The following is a 21116-nucleotide window of genomic DNA, read 5'->3' on the forward strand; positions in this document are numbered from 1 at the left end:
CTAGAACTGGCATAAATGCTGTACCTATAAAAAGGGGTTTCCTTTCCACATCTTCACCATGAATTCACAAATGATGTCCTGATGGTTCAAGACTCAGACTCAACACAGTGGTGGGTCTGCCTGTGCCCTCACACCCCGTGACCATCCTGCTCACACCCGCTCATACTCTGTGACCATTCCATTCACATCCCACTCACATCTGCTCACACCTGCTCACATCCTGCTCACACTCAGTCCCTCCGTCTGTGGTGTCCTTTCACCTGGTCAGCTTCAGGCTTAGAAATGTGCACAGGACCCTGGGGGAGAAGAGCGGCTGTGGTTCCTGCTCGCCCTTAGGCTGAGGTTGGGGCCTTTAGCCCACACTGACAGGGTAGCGGGGGTGCATTCAGGCCTCGCTGTAGCCCTTCCCTTCCCAACCAGGATGCTGGAGGGTCAGTTCGAGGCCAGGGAGCCCAAGTAGGGCACCCACCCAGAAGACCCACGCCCGGGAGCTGGGGCTGCCATGGAGAAGACAGCTGCGGCAGCCGAGGTCCCCAGGGAGGATGGCAACGCCGGGGAGATGCCGGTGAGCTGAGCTTTGTGGGGACAGAGTCAGTCTCACCAGGTGGGACCCTGATTCCTGTCCCTGAGGGCTGTCATTGGACTTTCCCTCGCTGGACCCCTGTAGGAATGAGCCACCCCGGGATGCTGATGCTGAACTTCCTCTCTGAGGGGCACGTGGCTCTCTTCCCCTCTGCAACCTTCTCTCTTGGTGGATGGGAGACAGGATGGGGAGTTAAAGAAAATATTAACATTCCAGCTTTGCTCCTCTAATCCAGAAGAAGGCACCAGACTTTAAAAACTTCATTAAAGAAAATCAGAAGGTTGACATGCCTCACATCATCCCAGCAAGCACCTTCCTCACCGGACCCTGTTGGACAGTGCTTGCTCTGATGAAAGTGCCACGGGTCCCTGTGGCCAGGGCCACGCAGTGCAGGGCTGTACCTTTATCACGATCCCGCTTATTCTCAGAGCAAGACTGGAGGCGCTACGGTCCAATGAAGGATGCCACGGGAAGGCTAACGTGTCAAGTTGAAAATGCAGTGGCTCCCATAGTTTTTAATCTGTTGACCATATGTTCATGCCAGCACGGTGTTCGAGACCAGCCTGGCCAACATGGCAAAACCCTGTCTCTACTAAAAATACAAAAATTAGCCGGGTGTGGTGGCATGTGCCTGTAATTCCAGCTACTCAGCATGCTGAGGCACCAGAATTGCTTGAATCTGGGAAGTGTAGGTTGCAGTGAGCTGAGAATGTGCCACCGCACTCCAATCTGAGCAATGGAGCAGGACCCTGTCTCAAAAAAAAAGATAAAAAAAAAGGAAGGAAAAAGAATACCAGCCTCTTATTGCTGTAGTAGTGTTTTAACAAAGAATCCTAATTCACTGACCATCTTTATCTGGTTATAGTATGTGGACTAACTCATAATAAACACTACTTAATAAGAATAAAGTTGTGGCCAGGCTTGATAGCTTATGCCTGTAATCCCAGCACTTTGGAAGACTGAGGTGGGTGGATCGTTTGAGCCCAGGAGTTTGAGATCAGTCTGGGCAACATGGTGAAACCCCATCTCTACTAAAAATGCAAAAATTAGCCAGTGTGGTGGTGCATGCCTATAGTCCCAGCTACATCGGAGGCTGAGGCAAAAGGATCACTTAAGCTCATGAAGTTGAAGCTTCAGTGAGCTGAGATCATGTCACTGCACTCCAGCCTGGGTGACAGAGTAAGACCCTGCCTCAAAAAAAAAAAAAAAAAAAAAGACTGCGGTTGTCCTGTTTATCTCATCGGTGTCTTTTTGTCTAGAAAGATGTTGGTCTTACATCAGAGAGGGCTTAAGTATTTTGCAGATGAATGTGCTGGTTGTGTGTCTGAGAGATTTTCTGGTGTTCTTTTCCCAATAACAGCCATTACAGCAGCAGATCACCAGACTCCACCAAGAGCTCGGGAGACAGGAGTCTCTGTGGGCTGACGTTCACAGAAAACTACAGAGTCAAATAGATGCTTTGAGGAAGCAGAACCTGGAGCTCCGAGAAGAGCTGAGAGGTCTGCAGTGGCAGCAGTGGAAAGCCAGGAAGAAACCTGCAGCGTCCCGACACGCAGGGCGAGAGTCACACACTCTGGTACCAAAAGTGCATTTTCGTTTTTGTGTCATTTGCATTACGTAAAAATAGCGTCCCCATAAAGATGTGGATTTTATCGCTGGGTGACGTGGTATCACTCACGCTCCAGGTGGTGGGGGGTTCCCTATCTTTCCATCAACTCCATTTCCCGTAAGTAATGATTAAAGAACTGGATACATCAGGCCTCTCAGCTGGAGCTCCAGCAGACAGAAGCACAGCCGCCTCCAGGCTGCATGTCTCAAGTCTAGAATTCTAAGACATCTCATGATGCCTCAGGACAATAGCAGCAGACCCTTAAATGTGGACTTTACATGGGCTAGGTAGGGAGCTTTACCGTCTTACTCTCTACAACGACCCTATGAAATGGATATTATTACTAACTCCATCACAGTCATGGGCTGGAGAATGCAGAGCTGGGATTCGAACCCAGACTGACTCCAGAGCCAGCTCAGGGGCCTGGTGTCCTTCTGTTCATCCTCTAGGACAGCTGTGTAGAATGCGATAGAGACCTGTTGAAATGGGAAAAGTTCCCTTGTCCTCCTCGCAGGGTGTGCGATGGGGGTGTGGCTCGCTTCCTCGGTGTCCCACTGCTCAAACCTCCAGGGGAGCGTAGAGACCGGCAGGCTGTGCAGCTCTGACCCCACGGCAGTGTCTGGGGTGAATGTTTACAGCTGAAGCCCCAGTGGGCGTGTGTTACAGGGCGTTCTTTCAGTTTAGCTGTCTGTAGGCGGCTTGTGTTTATCAGCTCAATTAGACCCTCTGCCCTATCACTAGGACAGAGGGCTTTCTGTATCCTGGGTTCTTGCTTTGGTGTACTGGAAAAATAAGATCACAGGTGGGCTTGGAGGATGGGTGCAAGGATTTTTATTGGGTGATGGTAGCTCTCAGCAGACGGGGGAGCCAGAATGGAGATGGAGTGGGAAGGTGGTTTTCACCTGGAGTTGGGCTGCCCAGCTGCCGTGCTCTCCTCTGACCGCCCTAACCAATCTCGGTGTCATTCAGCCAGTCAATGGCTTGCTGGCATCTGCCAGTGTGTTCCTCTCGAGGCCAGCCACTTGTGTCTCTGCCCGCTAGGGTCTTGGGATTTTTACAGGCACAATATGGGAGTGTGGTGGGCCAGGGTGGTCTTGGGAAATGCAACATTTGGGCACAAAAGCAGAAATGCCTGGGTCCGTGGGCACAGGCCCGGGGGTGGAGCCCTAGCCAGGGACCTGCCCTTCTCTACCCAGGACTTTCCTGCCCCCGTCCCATGTCATTGCCCTGCTCTCTCCCAAAGGAAGAACCAGCATTCTCATGCTGAAGTAGTCAGTGCCTCCCAGCACCTGCCTGCCTTTATAGAACACTGAGCTTTCGAGTTTCATCACATGTGGCTCAAAGACCGAGTCTAAGACAGTGTGAATGTGGCCCAGTGTTACCACTGCCTTGTCTGGGCTCTATTTCCCGCACATGGGTCTAAACAGCTTGAATCATTAAAATTATACGCACAGGTAAGGACACATGGAACCATGTGAACAGCCTCCAAATGTAAGTGGAGATGTTTCTCAGTGGGTTAAGAAAAGTACTAACATTTCCTATCCGCACTTATGGTGTGAACTTTTAAATCGGTACTTCCAGGACTTAGAATAGTTCCTATACGGCACAGTGATTACAACACACACACACACACACACTCACACACACACGCACACAAACGCGCACACACACGCGCACACACACGCATGCACACATGCACGAACGCACATACGCATGCACACATGCACACATGCACGCGCACACGCACGCACAGACGCACACCCGCACATGCACGCACACACACACGCACGCACACATACACACACACATACACACACATACACACACACATACACGCACATACACACATACACACACACACACACACAGAGGCACCCACGGAATACATTCCAGAGGAGCCTGCTCTGTGGTCGGTTCTCCCAGCATGGCAAGAACAGCCACAAATTCCTCTACAAGAAATTACAGGAAATCTTGGAAGTTACTCCCACTCTTCGGGAGCTCTGCGAGAGCTTTTTCTCCATGGAGATGGCTTCTGTTGCCTCAGAAAGGAAGCGGGTTTAGCCTCTCAGCACAGCAAAGCGCCCAGTCCTTCAGTGGAAGGAAGAGTGGAAGCCAGTCAGGCTGTTCCTCCGTCAGAGGTAGAGAGGGGGAAATTGCCACAAATACTGGCCGGGATTGTCTACCTTCTGTGGGGAGACCCCGAAAAGACCCACAGAGATACTTTTCCCTGCGTATACTGTATGCCAGTTCCTAAAAAATAGCATCTACTGCCCCATTTGCATCATTGTATGTTGGCCGAAATGTTACCATAACAATAACCCCAAGAGTCAATGAAGTCTCATTCTGTCTTCACACTCCCTGCAGTTTTGATCATTCTCTTATTTCGAGACTAGAGTTTGGTGAATTTCCAAATGTTTTTGATTCTGTGCATCGTACTGGCCACCATGGGGCTGTTTATGAGAAGAGGATCTATGCTCACAAGAGCAGACCTGATCTGAAGAAAGAGGACAGGACATGTGAATCCCACACTTCAAATATGCATAGGTGTATCTGTGTAGTCGCAGTTTTAGGGACTGAGTATCTAAAAGGCTGAGGCACGAGCACCCACCGAATGCGGGCACGGCTGTGTGGGTGAGCCACTCCGGATCTGGTATTAAGGGTTCATTCATAGCAACTCTCTCCCCTTCTCACTCCCTCCTCCTCCTCAGAGGGGACAGCGGGGAATAATTAGACATTATTCGGTCTGAACACACCTCCTCCCACCTGAAGAATCATGCTGTTCCAGGTCAGTCTGCTGAAAACAGGGAAAGTTGGGAATTTGCATTTCGAATCTTAGACAAGTTGTAGAGACAACACTAGAATGAGCATCACACTTTCCTCCTCCGTTACCACATTCCCCGTTGAAGACACAGGAGTCTAAAGGAAGATATGTTGGGTATTGTTGAATCTGTGGCCTTTGGGAGCCTGTGATCATTTTGAAACAGGGAACCACAATAAGAAACACAAAGCAAACATGGGCTCCACAAAGGTTCCTTCACAAACGCTGGGTGAGGGTTTCTGTTCTTATCAACATGTTAGGGGGAAAACCCAGTCCAAGTCCCCACACCTTGTACCCTAATATTTTCTAGGACAGTCCAGTTATTTTTGATTGTATTAAAATTTGAATTTATTTTCCCTTCGAAAATGTGAACATTTTCCCTGCATTTTGTCTTTTAGGCATGGGAACCCGCTTTTGGAAAAATTTCACCCCTGTCATTTGACGAGGAGACGATGCCCAAATACATTTGCCACAAGAGTCAGAGTGCTACTGTCCTGGGACAAAGGTCGTCATCTAACAACTTAACTCCTCCAAAGGTGACCCTTGGTGCTTATCATCTATAAAGAGCAGCAGACGTTCTGGACGCAAACACACACACCGCGTCAGCTCCTCACCACACAATCTCACCTCCCTGGGCGAGCATGGTGCTCCCTGGAGTCCCGCGTTCTTCCAAGGACCCGGGTGCGTGCCTTTCAAACAAGATCCTAACCCACAGCACTTCCGCTGTAGAGCGGATTCCAAGTCCTCCCAGCGGCTTCCCTCTGAGCACTCACAGCAGCAAGTGTCTGGCTGGGGCCAAGTGGACTCAGGGCTTTGTTTCCATGGAAGCCACCCATGGAGGTGACATGCATGGTGCTCTCTCCACACGCCGTGGCCCATGTGTCTTGGGGCTCACAGCCTCCTGAGCTCCCTTCTTCTGCACTGCGGTCTTGCACCTGCTGCTTGTCAGCGTGGACCCCTCGGAATGGGGGCTGCGCTGCTTGCTTGGGAGCCACAGTGCAGGATGCTATTTTGTCTCCATCACATTTTTCCTTGTTAAAATTAGCTCCTCTTTAGAACATTCTGCTGGCCAGTGTGTCTCTTCTCGTCCCAGCTTTGTGTCACCCTCACACTTGGGAGGCAAATCTCGTGAGTCCTCAGCCAACAACTGAAACTAGTTGATGTGGATGGAGAAGACAGCCCCCCAACTCCTGAAGATGATTTATCCCCTCGCATTCTTTCCCAAAGCAACTGCTGAGCAGATAGCACTTTATTCCCTGAAGGAAGATCAGAAATCTACTCCAAGCATTTGTCACAAGTAGGAAAATAGCCTTTTCAGATCCTATGAGTACAAAACATCGAAAGTCTCAGGATGGACTGCATAGGTCCAACCTCCTGTGAGACGCGGACTCCTCTCACACTCCCTCATTGACCTGAGTTAATCGCACGTGTGCCGGGCAATGTACGAGTAAATAGACAACTGAATGGGTGGCTTATCCACGCCTCGAAACCATGAATTTTTAAACAGCAGAAAAGGTAGAACATTATTTTCATTATGCATTTTTGAATTGAGTTTCAAACACTTTATTTCACTGTTGACTTTATTCTACAATATCAGCCATACAGTTCCTGAATTCCTCAAGAGTGTGGAATGTAAAGTGTAAAATGTAAAATGGGGAATGAGAGACACCAAGCGTGGAAATACTGACTGAGTGTATTCATTAAAGAATTAATGTTCCTTACAGGATCACCTGTTGTTAAACTGACCTGACATGTGTATGGTGATCTCATGAACAAGAGAGAACCTGTTCACCCGTTCACTTAAATTGGATTTAGCAATCGCATTAGGATAATGATATTTCCACAGTGTATATGCACTGTCCTTCTAAATTTAACTTTTTGCATTTTAGACGGAAGCTCATCAGTCTTAGAGAGTTCTGAAAGCAGATTTCTCAGCCACATTCAACCTGACGAGTTGACCGGTTCTTCCCCAAACATTGAAGAGCTGCAGGTAGATGGGCTGAGTGGCTTCTGCGAGGGTGGCCGGCCCAGCTCCCCTCAGGGAGACCTGAGAAGGTGACCTTTTCGTCCTGGGGAAGTGAGATTCGGAGCGGGTGTCAAGAGATGGTTGCATCTTCCCATCTTCTTGACAAGAACAGAAAATTAAGATGATTCCAAATGTCTCTTTATTTCCTGAGATTCAGCCTTTCAAACAGAGACTATTTTTTAAAGCTTTAAGTTGGTTGCATTTAGCACATAGTCAAATAAGATTAATATTTTTCTTGACTTATGATTTCTCCTTGTCAAAATTTCATTTTTTATCATTTTGATTTACAGTTCTCAGTTGACATTAATAGACTCGAAGGCAAGAATAGCAAGCATACTTCTAAGCCCTAGCTAGTGGTCCACTTGTAACATGCTATATTTTACCAAAAAAAGTCTGTAAAATGAAATTATTTTCTCTATGGCAGGAAATTTGGGCTGTGAACTTACATATGATGTAAAAGTAGGCACCTGGCGGGGAAGTCTCAGAACACAGGTCCCGTTTGTTTTCTGTTCTCCCGCGAAAAGCCCACATTCTGTTCTGCCCTTTCCAACATCTTCAGTTGGGGGATGGGTAGAAACATCTCTCTTAGGGTTTTGTTTTGTTTGGAGATCCAGCTAATGAGTTCACCTGGAAGCCTCAGGGCTAATGATTTGCATTTAGAAAGGGCGGTAGCCATGGCAGGTGGTGTCTCTGTGTGTTGTTTGTATCAGGTGTTGAATGTTGCAGTTGTCACTGTGGCCACCCTGACCCCAGGGCAAACATACAAGTCGGAGATAAGCACTTTAATAAAACATACAAGTAGGAGACAAGCACTTTAGTAAAACAGAAAACATGGTCCAAAGTCCTGGTGCTGACTGTCCGGGGCTCAGCCGCGCCCACCGACTTAGAGGCAGAGGTTGCAAAATGCCAGGGCGAGGTGCATTTCTCCCGCCTCATACTGCAGTGTTCATGGAGACCACGGGAGACTAGGATTATGCTTTCTGCAGAATCTTCCTGTAAACCCACCCCCTTCCCTAGAAACAGCACAGCCCATGGACACTAAGATGAAAAAGGAGGACGTACAGGAAGAAAAACGACATCCAAATGGCAAGGCAGATGGCGGCCAGTGGTCCGGTTTCCCCGAGTGAATTTCCAGGAGCTCTGCATGCCGCTCCCTCCAGACAGGCCACAGGGTCCTGACCTGGAGGCCAGACATTTCCAGCATTGTTGACTGCCAGTTTATTTCCAGTAAATAAAGCAATACACTTTTCAGGAGGAAAATTTGTTTTAAATACTTAAAAATTCCCCAAAACTACAGCCTCAAGTATCTTCCAGCCACCACATTTTAGCCCTTGAGGAGAGCTCAGTTCCGGAAGGACACGTCAGAGTGGCGGTGGTCGGCATTGACTCAGGAAGGGGTCATAAGAGGCACCGGCTGAGGCTGCAGCCACGGTGTTTTGTGAGCTCTGAGGAGACCCAGTCCTGCTTGGGGCAGCACATCATTGCTTCTTCTTCAGCTCGACAGGTGGTTCATCTCGCGCCTCTTGTTGGCCTGTTAGAAACTGGAAGTCGGCCTCATGCTTGCTTTGCTGAGTAAACTCTGCCTCAGTAAAGGCGAATTTATGTCTTGCAAGTGTATAAAGCATTTGGATAAGTGAGCAACAGGGAATGCTACTTGCAGTAACAGTTTGAATTCACTGAAATGCTTTTGTCTTTAGTGCAGTGGTTGTAGCAGTTTGTCAGGGGAAAAGGAAACCCACATCATTTGAGTACCTGATCTTGCTGTCTCCATAGGTAGGTCCATGAGACATAAGTGATGTTCCTCCTTGGCTAAGTGCATGGAAGAATCAATCACTCAAGCTCATGAAACTGTAAAGGTGAGGACACAAGACCTACGTAACGCGCTGTGCCCTCTGCTAGTGCCATCCTTCCTTTCTCCCCACAACCAACGGTCACCCACCTCTGCCTGCCCCCATGTCCATGGCTCCCCCACCCTCCCTCCCAGGTCTTCATCACGTTCCTCTTCTCGTGACTCATCTTGCATCTACTTCTTGTGTATCTTGCACTGGATATGACAAAGTTCTTTCCGTGTTTTGTTTCTTTTAATAATATAAACTCCAAAATAGATTGTATGATTCTTTTCAAGTGGAATTTAAAAATTATTTGTGCTTTATTACTTCTGAGAGTAATTGATTCTTTAAACGTTGCTGGGGTTTTTAGTGTTGGTTAAAAATTCACCTTCGGATACAGAACTGAACAAATCCTTGCTTCATTCACCGAGTTGGTTTGAGAGTAGGTGAAGGAGTCGTCTTGGTTCAAACCCCATCAAATAGGAGGCTGCTGTCCCGGCCAGCAGGTGGCGCACAGCGTCAAGGTTTGTTTGGTGGGTGGTTGAAGACAGTTTAAGCAGCCAGGCATTCGCTTTTATTCCCTTTGTATTTTCTCAGCTGAATTAACGCCTATATTTCTGAGCTATAGTTAAGAGTGACAGTGCGATATAAATAACGAAAACACATTTTGCCATTTGGAATTTTCAAATGCACTTATCTTAACTCCCCAGATCTTGAGACTATTTCTCTCAGATATTTTCTTTTGCTAATTTTCACATGAGTAATATTTTCAATGTGAAGACAAAGATATTCTTTCTACATTCCTTGTCCAGCATTATGCATATGAGGTTATATAATATTTGCTGATAGTTAATGAGAATCAATACATCTTTGGGATGGGCCGTAGGAGCGTATAGATCAGAAGAATGGGATGAAAAGGAAAGAAAAAGGTGCCAAGAGTAATTTTTACATAGTAATTACCACAATTCCTATGGCCCAGGATTCTAAACTTACCAAGTCACCAGCCATGGATGATCGAGACTGATGGCCACTGTGTGACACGAGCTCATGAAAGACGGATGTTTGTGGGACAGATCGTAGCACTTATTCATTACTGATAACCACACTCCGGAATTTGGACCTGATCTATTCCGTTAGTACAATCTGGGGGGAAATATCACAGCTGGTGTCGAGAATGCCATGTAGGCGATAATCATATAACAATTCTGAATAGAAGAAAAATAATGAAACCACAATAATCAGGCTTTACATCATTTTTCATCTTGGAGTTTTTGTGTTTTCATAAAGGTAGGATGGGCACCGAGCGAAGGTTGTGCCATCACCACCTTCCCCGACACCAGCCAGAAGGAGCCGAGCATGGATAAGAAGACGATCATCATCTGGTTTTCTAACGGCGACGTGAAGAAGGTCAAACCCGATCAGAGAGTGGTGTGTACAATGGATCTTTTTTTTTAAAGAAATCAAAACTAACTCAGTTATTAGGAACGATTTTGCACGTCCCATACCCCATCTCCTCTGTGTGTTCAGGATGGGTTGGGGGGGAACAGGCAGAGCACAGGCTGTGAAGTCGGGTGAACTTGTGTGTTAGCCTGGCTGTTCTGCTTCCTTGGTGCACTCAGGCAAGTAAGACCCTGTTGTCAAGACCCTCCTATCTGCGTGGTGACACCAGAGTGCACCAGCACCCTTCCTGGCTCTGAGTTCAGTCATTGTTTTCAGCTTTTCTAAACCTCTGCAAAATGTGGTTGATAATTACGACCTAACTCAACAGATGGCTATGAAAGTAACATAGTCCATTAAATAATGTCTCTTCTGCAGAACTCTCTAGAAACACAATTATAAACACTTAGTAAATGTGCATTGATTGTAGAACTAGCATTAGTATTGCAACAAAGTTAAGAGTCAGGAGCTAATCCCTGGTAGAAGCTGGAGGTAAGATCCAGGGAGATGGTTTTTACAGCTGGGAGGAGGCACTGTGCCCGGCAGCCACCTCGCAGGTGGAGCAGAAAGCATGGACTTGGGGTTCACAGGCTCCGCCGACTCGCAGCTCTGCCAGACCACCTGTGCCAACACCAGCCAATTAATTGATCTCATCAGGCCTCAATTTCTGCATCGAAAAAAATCAGGAAATATTCCCAGGTCTGCTACTCAACTGGGGGCAATTATTCTCCCTGCCTTGAGGGCATTCACAATGTCTGGAGACATATTTGGTTGTCACAACTGGGGGTGGTGTGGGTGCTACTGGCATCTAGATAGTGGGGCCTGGGGATGTTGTTAAACATCCCAGTGCCCAGGACAGCCTCCCCAACCCCACAGAGTTATCCTGCCCAAATTGTCAATAGTTCTGAGGCTGGGAAAGCCCCCTGTAGGTTATTATAAGGACCAACGTTATGCCATGCATGTATTGCTTGGCACACAGCAAGTACTCAGCAGCTGACAGCTGCTGCTACCATGACGATCTTCACTGGTAAAAGCCGATGAGGTGTTTGTGGAAGAAAAGCCGCAGATGACAGTAGCTGGGGCCCACTTGATGCTGAGGAGCTGTGAAGACACTGTGACCCCCTGGTTCCCATTACATGTCTCTGTGTGTCCAGGGGTCACAGACGGAAAACACAGACCCTGAGGAGTCTGGAGGGTTTCCAGTCAAGGTCTCCAGGGTGGTAACACTTTTGTCCAGATAATCCAGGGTATAACTTGATTCTCACTGAAGAAAACCTGGGTAATTTACAAAACAGATTGTAAATAAGGTGAGATAAGGGAGGTTAGGGCAGGGCTTGTAGTGCATTGAGAATAGTCTCTTAGTACCCACACACTACCAAATTGTATTCTAAACATTTCCTTCTTTAGAATGATCAATTTCCCTATTGTTAGCCAAGCTTTGGGTACAAATTTAGAGGCACAGGGTCCAGGAGTTCCGAGAGACTGCAGAGCGCATCTCTGTTTTTTGTGTTACTTGCTTTAATGAGAGGTGCCTACTTGTGGCTCTGTGATTTTATCCCAGCTGAGCTTCTCGACCCTTCCTAAGGGTGGATGCTAGAAGCCTGGAGTGTGGACACAGGCGTGGTGTGCCCGTCACGTGCTCTTCTACCGACCTGAACTAACTCGCATGCTCCCTTTTTCGCGGGAAAATGCAAACAAGGAGAACTTGGATGACCCCCTTTAGACAGTGGCCTGTGTTATGTCACGGCCCAGTGGAGGAATCTGTGATACTGATCTCATAGCCTGCCCCAGCCTTTCATTGTGAGGTCTGGGTTTCCGTCACTTTGGAGTAGGAAATAGCTGTTTCTTAGCCAGACGTGCAGGTGTAGAGAGTCAGAGTGTGACAATTTAAGAATTGATGAGGTGAGGATGAGTCAGCAGGAGAGAACAGGGCCTGGCACAGGCCTTGGAAGGACATCCTCCTGTTCCGACCTTTTGCGTGGTCAGAGGGAATGGCCACTGCAGGCCAGCGAGTGTGCACCTCCCCAGGTCTCCTGAGGGCACCCCCGTTCCCTTCAAACCTCTCTGGTCTCCAAAGGGAACCTCAACCCCAGAGAGGAGCCAGAGCTTGGACTTGATCATTATTGGAATGATGCAGAATTGAGCATTTGTGGCTTTCTTCTGACAACTGGACAAATTTCCCATGTGAGAAAAATGCCTTTAAAATAATGGCACAGAAATAGTTCCTTCGACTTCAGTGTTGTGGTTTTTCTAAATAAGTCACCCCTCCTATTCTCTCCTGCCTTCTCCCAGCCTTTCTTTGACGGGCAGCAATGCTCTTGCCATGATAGATGGTAGACATGCAGTGACCCGCCAGGTCCCAGAGCTCAGGAGAGAGTGGATGCCTGTCCGTGGTCCCACTTCAAAATGAACATGTACATCTCACTGATGTCTACTTCTGGATCCTTAATTTTTAAATAATTCCCTCTCCCCTGTTGGATGACTGTCCTCTTCCAAAGCAGCTCTTCCCCTCTTTTTTCCCCAGTTTATTGGACACCAGAGGGGGTCACAATGATGGGAAACTTCACAGTAACATGACAATTCGAGGCACAACCGGGGACAGTTGATGACTGGAGCATTTCTGTTGTTTGGAGCTGCTGGGAGACCCTTGGTCTGCGAGCTGTGGGGTTTGGGTCTTAGGGTCTTAGCTTTAATTTTGAAGATTATATTGATTTCATTTGCTCTTTTTCAAATCCACCAAAATTATTTTCTCTCTTTCATTTTTAATTTTTAAAATATTCTACAAACATTTGCCTTGTATCTGTTTCTGGTAGCATGATACTTGCTGTCTCGGAGCTCCATGTGGTGCTGGCTGCCACTGGCTTGTCTCTGCTGGTACTTCCTCATGGTGTTGTGTTCCCTCACCTATTTTATGTTTGTGCTGGCAGCTTGTGTTGGTGGCAATCCTATGGGGCCCAGTCTGGGAGATACTATCCAGAAAGCTTTGTATTTGCTTCTGCCAGGTGTCCCAGGGTACGACCAGCCTGGGATCACTTCACATTAGTTTAAGGTGTTCCAGGTACAGATAGCAGAACTGCAATCGCTGATGGTAAATGAGGGTCACCCTGTAGTGACACATTCTTTGGAAAGAGCTCAGAGAGAGACAGCCACACTCCTTGGTACTCTCTATCTGCTGGCAGGGAGATATTTTCTAGTTCCCTCTTTCCTTGGGGCTCTAACCTTCAGAGAGTGTCCTCTTTAAGCATGGACGCAGTTTCAATTCCCAGACAAAGCCCTTCGTCCTATCCCAGCAGAGCGACTAAGGGCCAAACCTCCTGGAGACTGCAGAGGACACCAGGGCAGCCGCAGGTCAGGTTCAGGTCTGCGTTCCAGCACCCTCTGGGATTTGTGGCCCCTTCCATGAACTTAGGTATTCATTTCCCAGGATTTTTGTGATTTGCTTGAGCATTCCTCAGTATTTGTAGTGGATGTGTGGGTGGGATGTCTGATCTGCCCACTGCCACGGCAGAATCAAGGCCTCCGTGGGTCATCTGCTCCTCCGTGACACAACGGACCTCCAGATGGGCCCTTGAAGCTGCTGAGACTTAGGCTGTCCTATGAGTTCCTGGCTCCCAACCCTTTTTCTTTTTGTCCTAATATTTCAGCCAGCGCAGCTGTGTGTCTTGTTAGAATTTTTGCGTCACAAGCTGTCATTTAGGCTCTGACTGGGTATGTAGCAGCAAGGTGGGCACTAGAGCAATTATTTTCTTGAGTGACTTCCAGCAAACATTCGACAAAGAAAAATTACACTTGCTAGTTTGCAAAGGCCATGCTGAGCGATTGATTAATATTAGCGCCAGTCTTTTGAAAAAGAAAAGTATTTATAGGTCTGTATTTTATTTTTGTTTAAAAGGCCTAAAACTTTGACTCTCAGCTGGTCCATGTAGACGGTCTCTGATCAGTTCATTTTCCAGCAGGAATTCTAAGTTCTGTTACTGTTCTTGGATATATTTGTCATATGTTCAACAGTTTTGCCTATGGCTGACATTTCCAGAACAGAGTGAAGCAGAAGTGCCATTGTTTCCACTCCTTCCATTTTATAGGTGCAATTGTGTGTGACGTGCATGGTTCTTATACATTCATACAAATCAGCCAAGAATCGTGCATTGATATGTACCAGGCAGTGAGTGAATTCATTTGCTCTCAGCTGTTGACCCAAAGAAGAGCCCCCAGTTTCTCCAGGGTGCTCCATTAATACACAACAGGAAAACAATCTTTTACAATTTTGTGCTAAAAATTATTTTAAAGGGTAGAATTTTTCCTCAGTTGTCAGGTTCTTCACTGTATTCATTTTTCTTAAATATATTTTATGGGCTGGGCACACACTTAAATATATTTTAGAGTGTGGGCTCACACTAGTTATCCTGGTGCTTGGGAGGCCACAGTGGGAGGGTCTCTTGAGGCCAGGAGTCAGAGACTACTCCAAACATAATAAGACCCTGGTCCTACAAAAATAAAAATTAGCTGGGCATCGGGTATGTTATAGTCCTAGCATTTGGGAGGTTGAGGCAGGAGGACTACTGAGCCTGAGTCTGAGGCTGCAGTGAGCCATGATCACAATTCACTGCATCTCCAGCCCAAGGAGCCAGAGCCAGGCCTCCTATCTCTAAACACACACACACACACACACACACAAAAAAAAAAAAAAAAACAGCAAATGGATGTTAAAAAAGAACAACGAGGCCGTATGGTGGTTCACGCCTGTAATCCCAGCACTTTGGGAGGCTGAGGCAGGCAATAACTTGAGGTCAGAATTGCAGACCAGCTACAACACAGTGAAACCCTCTGTCTCTACTAAAATACAAAAAATTAGCCAGGTGTGATGGTGTGTGCCTTAACCCAGCCATTGGGAGTAGCTGGAGTATGCAATCGCTTGAACCTGGGAGGTGGAGTTTACGGTGAGCTGAGATCACACCACTGCACTGCAGCCTGGGTGACATAGCGTGACTCTGTCTCAGTGAAAAAAAGAACAAATGGAAAATCATCAATTAAGTTTAATTTGGCAGCTTTTCTTTTGTTCACAAACACATCAAGCAGCTGTGCATGCACCCCACACGCAGGCACTGTAATCACGTTCCTGTTCCTATAATGAAATAGGCACAGTGCAGCAGTATTTCAGCAGGCTCCACAGCCAGTTCCTCTGCGTCAAGGGTTCTGTCTCCAATACAAGGTGAAAATCACTGTTAATCATCCCTGGAGGATACTGTAGAGGGTGAATTGTGGCCCTTTCCTACAATTTATTATCCAGCTGAACACTGCAAATCAATATGAAAATGTAAAGTTGAATGTTTACCATAGTCAGTCAAAAGCATTCAGAAGCAGAGGGCACTGACTGTGCGGTTAATAATGGACCTTTGACCTCAAACACAGGGACTCAGGGAGTCAGACAGCATATGGGAGGGAAAGGAAAATTTCAGCCAGAGATCCCTTAGCAAAGTTGGGAGAATCTAAATTTTGTGTTTTAATGAGACCAAGATCATTCTGCCTACAGCAAGATGTTCAAGTGTAAATAAAAAATGACAGAGCAGGTACAAAACTGCATGTAGAATATCAGTTCTTTATGGAGTGTGCCTTATCCTGTTCAGGCTGCCATAGCAAAATGCCACAGACTGGCTGGCTTGCCAACAATGGTGTTGGGGGCTGGAAGTCCATAATGAAGGTGCCGGCAGCTGCACTGTCTGGTGAGGGCTGCTACCTGGTTCACAGATGGCATCTTCTCATTGCAGCCTCACATGGTGGAAGGGGCGAGACAGCTCTCTGGGGTCCCTTTAGTAAAGGTGCTAATCCCATTCATGGGGCTCCATCCTCATGACCGCATCATCACCCAAAGGCCTCATCTCCCAACACCATTGCTTTGGGGATTAGGTTTCAACACAGGAATTTGGGGAGGGCACAGCATTCAGCCCATGGTAGAGTAGATCACCACAAAATATATTTAAGCAGCTAAGTGACACACAAGTGTCCTGGTTTACAAATATAAATCTACTGAATTTGCAAAGATAGGTGTGTATGTTGTTTACATCCTGGTTGAAACAGTGAAACACAGTAAATGCGCTCGCAGATGTTCACACAGTTTTTCTTCTTGAGTATTTTCATATAGTATTGAAGTCCTTAAACTCTTATTATAAGTAGGGTTGCCAGATTTAACAAATAAAGATTCAAGTCCCTCACTGAATTTGAAATATCAGATACACAACAAGTAATTTTTGGTATAAAAGTATGTTCCATGCAATATTTGAAATATACTTATGTTAAAAAGTATTCATCATTTGGCCAGGCACAGTGGCTCACGTCTGTAATCCCAGCACCCTGGGAGGCCGAGGCAGGTGGATCACCTGAGTTCAGGAGTTCAAGACCAGGCTGGCCAACATGGTGAAACCCTGTCTCTATTAAAAATGCAAAAATTAGCCAAGCCTGGTGATGCATGCATGTAATCCCAGCTACTCAGGAGGCTCAGGCAGGAGAATTGCTTGAACTGGGGAGGCAGAGGTTATAGTGAGCCGAGATCATGCCACTGTACTCCAGCCTGGGCAACAGAGTGAGATTCTGTCTCAAAAAAAAAAAAATAATAATATAAATAAATTATTCATCATTTATCTAAAATTCAAACTTCACTGGCCATTTTGTATTATACCTGGCAACCCTAGTTATAAAGCCAGATGATTAGAAAATACTCTCTATATAAATCTCAGGAATATTTTATAGATTACTAGGATAGAACATGTTTCTAAACAGATTCAATGTAACATACTCTTAAAAACTGCATTCTGCAGAAAAATTCTACCGCGATGGCTCCAAAGAAATTGTGTTTCCCGACGGGACAGTGAAACATCTCAAGGATGGACAGGAAGAGACCTTATTTCCCGATGGGACAATCATAAGGGTGGAAAGGTCAGTAATGTCAGACAATGCGAACCCGAAACATCCCCAGTTTTTGTTTGTGTATTTAATAATTTCCTTATATTAATTTAGATTTTTGCAAACATTTAAGTGCTTGTATTAAAAAATAGAAAATAATGTCATTGACTCTAGAAGTTTTGTCTTATGGCCTTGATTTAAATCCCTTTATAGAGACTGTGGGTTTCAAATGGACTTTTAGGTATTTACTTCACCGACATTAGCTGCCTTTGAATTACAACCGTGAAAATCACTCCAGTCTTCAGTGCCCACTGCAGACCACGTGGTCTAGAAGCCCGAGTCTATTGCAGAACATGTGCAAGCAAATATTTAAGGCACACCAAGGAAGAGCTCATCAGAGCTGCAATTTCAATGCTAGTTTGTGCAGAAGGTAAAGATCCACCCAGCTGCCTGAGGGAAAGTGTGGGAAGTTTAGACCTTCCCTTTCTTTCCTGATATCAAAGTGAATACCGAGCGCTGTGGGCTGTGTCTCCTTGCTGCCCCACCTCCTCCACCCTTTCTTTGAGTTCTGCCATCTCCTCCTCTCACCATTTCTCTCCTGGGCAATTACAATAGACTCCCATAGCTTCCTCATGGCAGTCAGAATCTTTTCTGAAATGATTCAATGTGTGTCTCTGTCACTCCCTGTGTCAACCCTGCCGTCCCTCTCACCATCAGAGCCAGCTGTCAGCACAGGCTTCAGCCTACAGGTGAGCAGACGCAACTGACCTCCCGCCCTGCCTCCTGGCCCTCCCCACCTGCCCTCTCTCACCCACACTGAGTTTCTGCCAATTCCCTGAGCCCCCCGTGCACTTTTCCTGCCCCTGCCCGTGGCCTTCTGCACCCTCATCTAATGAGATTTGGAAGGAAGGCTCCAGACCCGGGTGGGGGCATTATTCTGTGCTCCCCCACCCCCACTGGCCTCCACACTGGCAGCACTGGCCCTGGTGCAGGCCACCTTACCATGTGTTTCTCCTCTTCTGGGAATGGCGACAAAACCATTGTGCTCACCAATGGGCAGAAAGAAATCCACAAGACCCAGTTCAAGAGGAGGGAGTACCCAGATGGCACTGTAAAGACTGTGTATTGCAGCGGCTGTCAGGAAACCAAGTACATCTCCGGGAGGGTAAAGATCAAAGATGAAGCTGGAAACATCATCCTGGGCAAGAAACAGATGAGCCTGCAACACGCAGCATCACATGGGAAATGCCAATTGCAGTTTTTTGCTAAAACAGACAAAAACTAATAACATATTAGCTGCCCTAAATGATCTTGGAGAACCACCAAAACTTTAGGACTACCCAAGTCATCTAGAAATTGCAAAGGAAAAGATATTCTCTCCTCTATTTAGGAAACTTGGTTAGAGCAGCACGCATCAGAGAACAGGAGGCTCACAAAATAATGATTTCCAGTGCCCCCAGCAAGGCTGCACCCTCTTTGATCATCACGGGACATTTCTGCCTTGTGATGAATCCAGGAGGTCTCTGCAGAGCAACTGCCCTTGGACCAGCTGATTCACAAAGTGCTGAGCCCCTCTTCCCTGTGTGGCCCACCCCAGGCACGGCTCATTCCTCCAGCATTACAGAAACTCAGCTTGGCCAGTTCACCTCTGCTCACCGACACCCCTGTCCTCGCTGGGACAAGAGGGAGACAATTCTAGTCACTACAAGGATACTCAAGTGGCATCCAAGTCAGGTCAGGTCTGCAATAGTGCAGTTATCATGGCCTGTCGCTGCCCGGGGAGCATGTAGCCTCCTGAAACTCGAGATTTTTAAAATCCCGATATAAAAATAATAACCAGTTACTTACTTCTTTTGTTGTTTTGCAGGCCACCTAGAAATATAAAAGCAGACTGGCATTCATCTAATTTTTACACTGAAATGGAGATGCCCCCAAACGTGATTTTGGAAAGAGATAATTTCTTGAAAATCTTATCAGAAGATGCACAGTTATTTAATTTTTTCCAGTATGTACTCATGTTTTTATGAAATACAATACCATATCTTAGTGCCAGGGATTATTTTAACCTTAAACAATATTGTGCATACATCATCGTAGTCCTCAGTATATAGTAATGCTATTTACAGTAACTCAAGAACCATGTGCTATCTGAGCTTTGAAGGAAAAAAAAGAATTCTACTACATTACAGTGGATGGAGGCCTTTTGTTTTCAGATGAATGCTACAGCAATGCGAGGCCATTTGTCAGGCATAACTGGCAAAACAAATCCATTATTAAAAAGCCACTTTGGACTTGCCTATTGCTCTGATTGTTTTAAATCAGCTTATACTAAAAATTGTCACTGAAGCAAACAAAACGATACACGGCTGTACTGAAAAAATGCACTTCTCTTTATCTGTGGGAGATCAGGGAAGAATCAAACATGCAATTTTATCAGGAAGCCATGCGCAGGCATCAGATCACCTGCCTGACTGGAAGTTTTCATTAAATATCATCTGCAGTACACTCTCCAGTAGTGACGGGTGCAAAATCTGTCATCCAAATAAGATTAATTCAGTGTGCGCATTCGGCGGGAAGCCCTTTGTGGAATATATATTCTGCAATATTGTAAATCAGTACAAGCTTATTAAAACAACATTTCATACTGATTTGCAAAAAGCCAGAATTTACTTTTAGTTCTTAACAATTTCCTGAAGGCTTCTCATTAGATGTACAATCTGATTTATTACATTAATTTTGAGGAGGGGGGTCTCTATCCAACTATTTGCAAACACGTTTATTTGAAAATCGTACCAAGCATGTTTACTTGTTCAAAAAGGTAGCATTAAGACAATCATAAAACAACGATGGAATATAAAGAGCTGGAAGATGGGATGAGTCACACCTATCTGGGTCACTGTCTACTGCTACCTTGGAAAAAACCCTCAGCTGTCCCCCACTTCCTTTTCCCTAAGTGGGTGACATTTCATCCCCCACACGGCTCAGGGATGCTGGGGGATGGATGAGAAGGGACCAGGACAGAGTCGTCCCATCCATTCCACCCAGGTGCTGTTCCTGAAGGGAGTCTCGGATGTAGCCCTCCTCTCTCTGCACGTGGAGTCCTGTGGAGCTCCATGTTTTCCTAAGGAGCACAGGCCCTTTCATAGCACGGGCCCCAAGTTTCATGGCCATCAGGTGCAGCCCCTCCTGCCTCTTCTGTCCTTGCAACAGAGCAAGTCACACAAATATTTTGTTTTCCCAGTGCCTATAAAAGTTTGGTTTATGTTATACTGTAGTCTATTAAGTGTATAATAGCATTATGTCTAAAACACGAACATATCTTAAAAGTACTATATTGTTTATAAAAAGGCTAATGATCATCTGAGCCCTCAGTGAGTTATAATTGTTTTACTGGTGGAGGGCTTTGCCTGGAGGTTGATGGCCGCTGACTGATCGGGGTGGAGGTTGCTGAAGGTTGGGGTGACTGTGGCAATATCTGAAATAAGACCACAATGAAGTTGACTGCATTTTTAGGCCCCACTTCTAATTCTAGCTCTTTTGTTATTTCCACCTCATCTACAGTTACTTCCTGCACTGAAGGCTTGAACCCCTCAAAATCATCCATGAGGAATGAAATCGACTTCTTCTAAACTCCTGTTAATGTTGATATTGTTTCTCCTCCCATGAATCATGCATGTTTTTAATGGCATCTAGAATGGTGAATGCTTTCTAGATGGTTTTTAATTGACTTTGCCCAGATCCATCAGAGGAATCACTATGTATGGCAGTTACAGCCTTTTGAGATGTATTTCTTAAGTAACAAGACTTGGAAGCTGAAATTACTCCTTGATCCATGGGCTGCAGAATGGATGTGGTGTTAGCAGGCATGAAAGCAACATTACTCTCCTTGCACATCTCCAACAGAGCCCTTGGGTGCA

General features: G+C 46.2%; 1 protein-coding gene across 1 annotated transcript; it reads left to right on the forward strand.

Moving 5' to 3' along the window:
* The first annotated feature begins 421 nt into the window (after positions 1–421).
* LOC101025131 (T-complex protein 10A homolog 2) lies at positions 422–17213 on the forward strand. The gene is given in 6 exon segments (XM_031667565.1): positions 422–565; positions 1944–2159; positions 5409–5546; positions 6900–7065; positions 10157–10293; positions 17115–17213. Coding segments are annotated over 4 exon segments (519 nt in total). The 3' UTR covers positions 6921–7065; positions 10157–10293; positions 17115–17213.
* Positions 17214–21116: the final 3903 nt, after the last annotated feature.

The sequence above is a fragment of the Papio anubis genome, chromosome 6, assembly GCF_008728515.1.
Source record: "Papio anubis isolate 15944 chromosome 6, Panubis1.0, whole genome shotgun sequence".
NCBI classification, from domain to species: domain Eukaryota; kingdom Metazoa; phylum Chordata; class Mammalia; order Primates; family Cercopithecidae; genus Papio; species Papio anubis.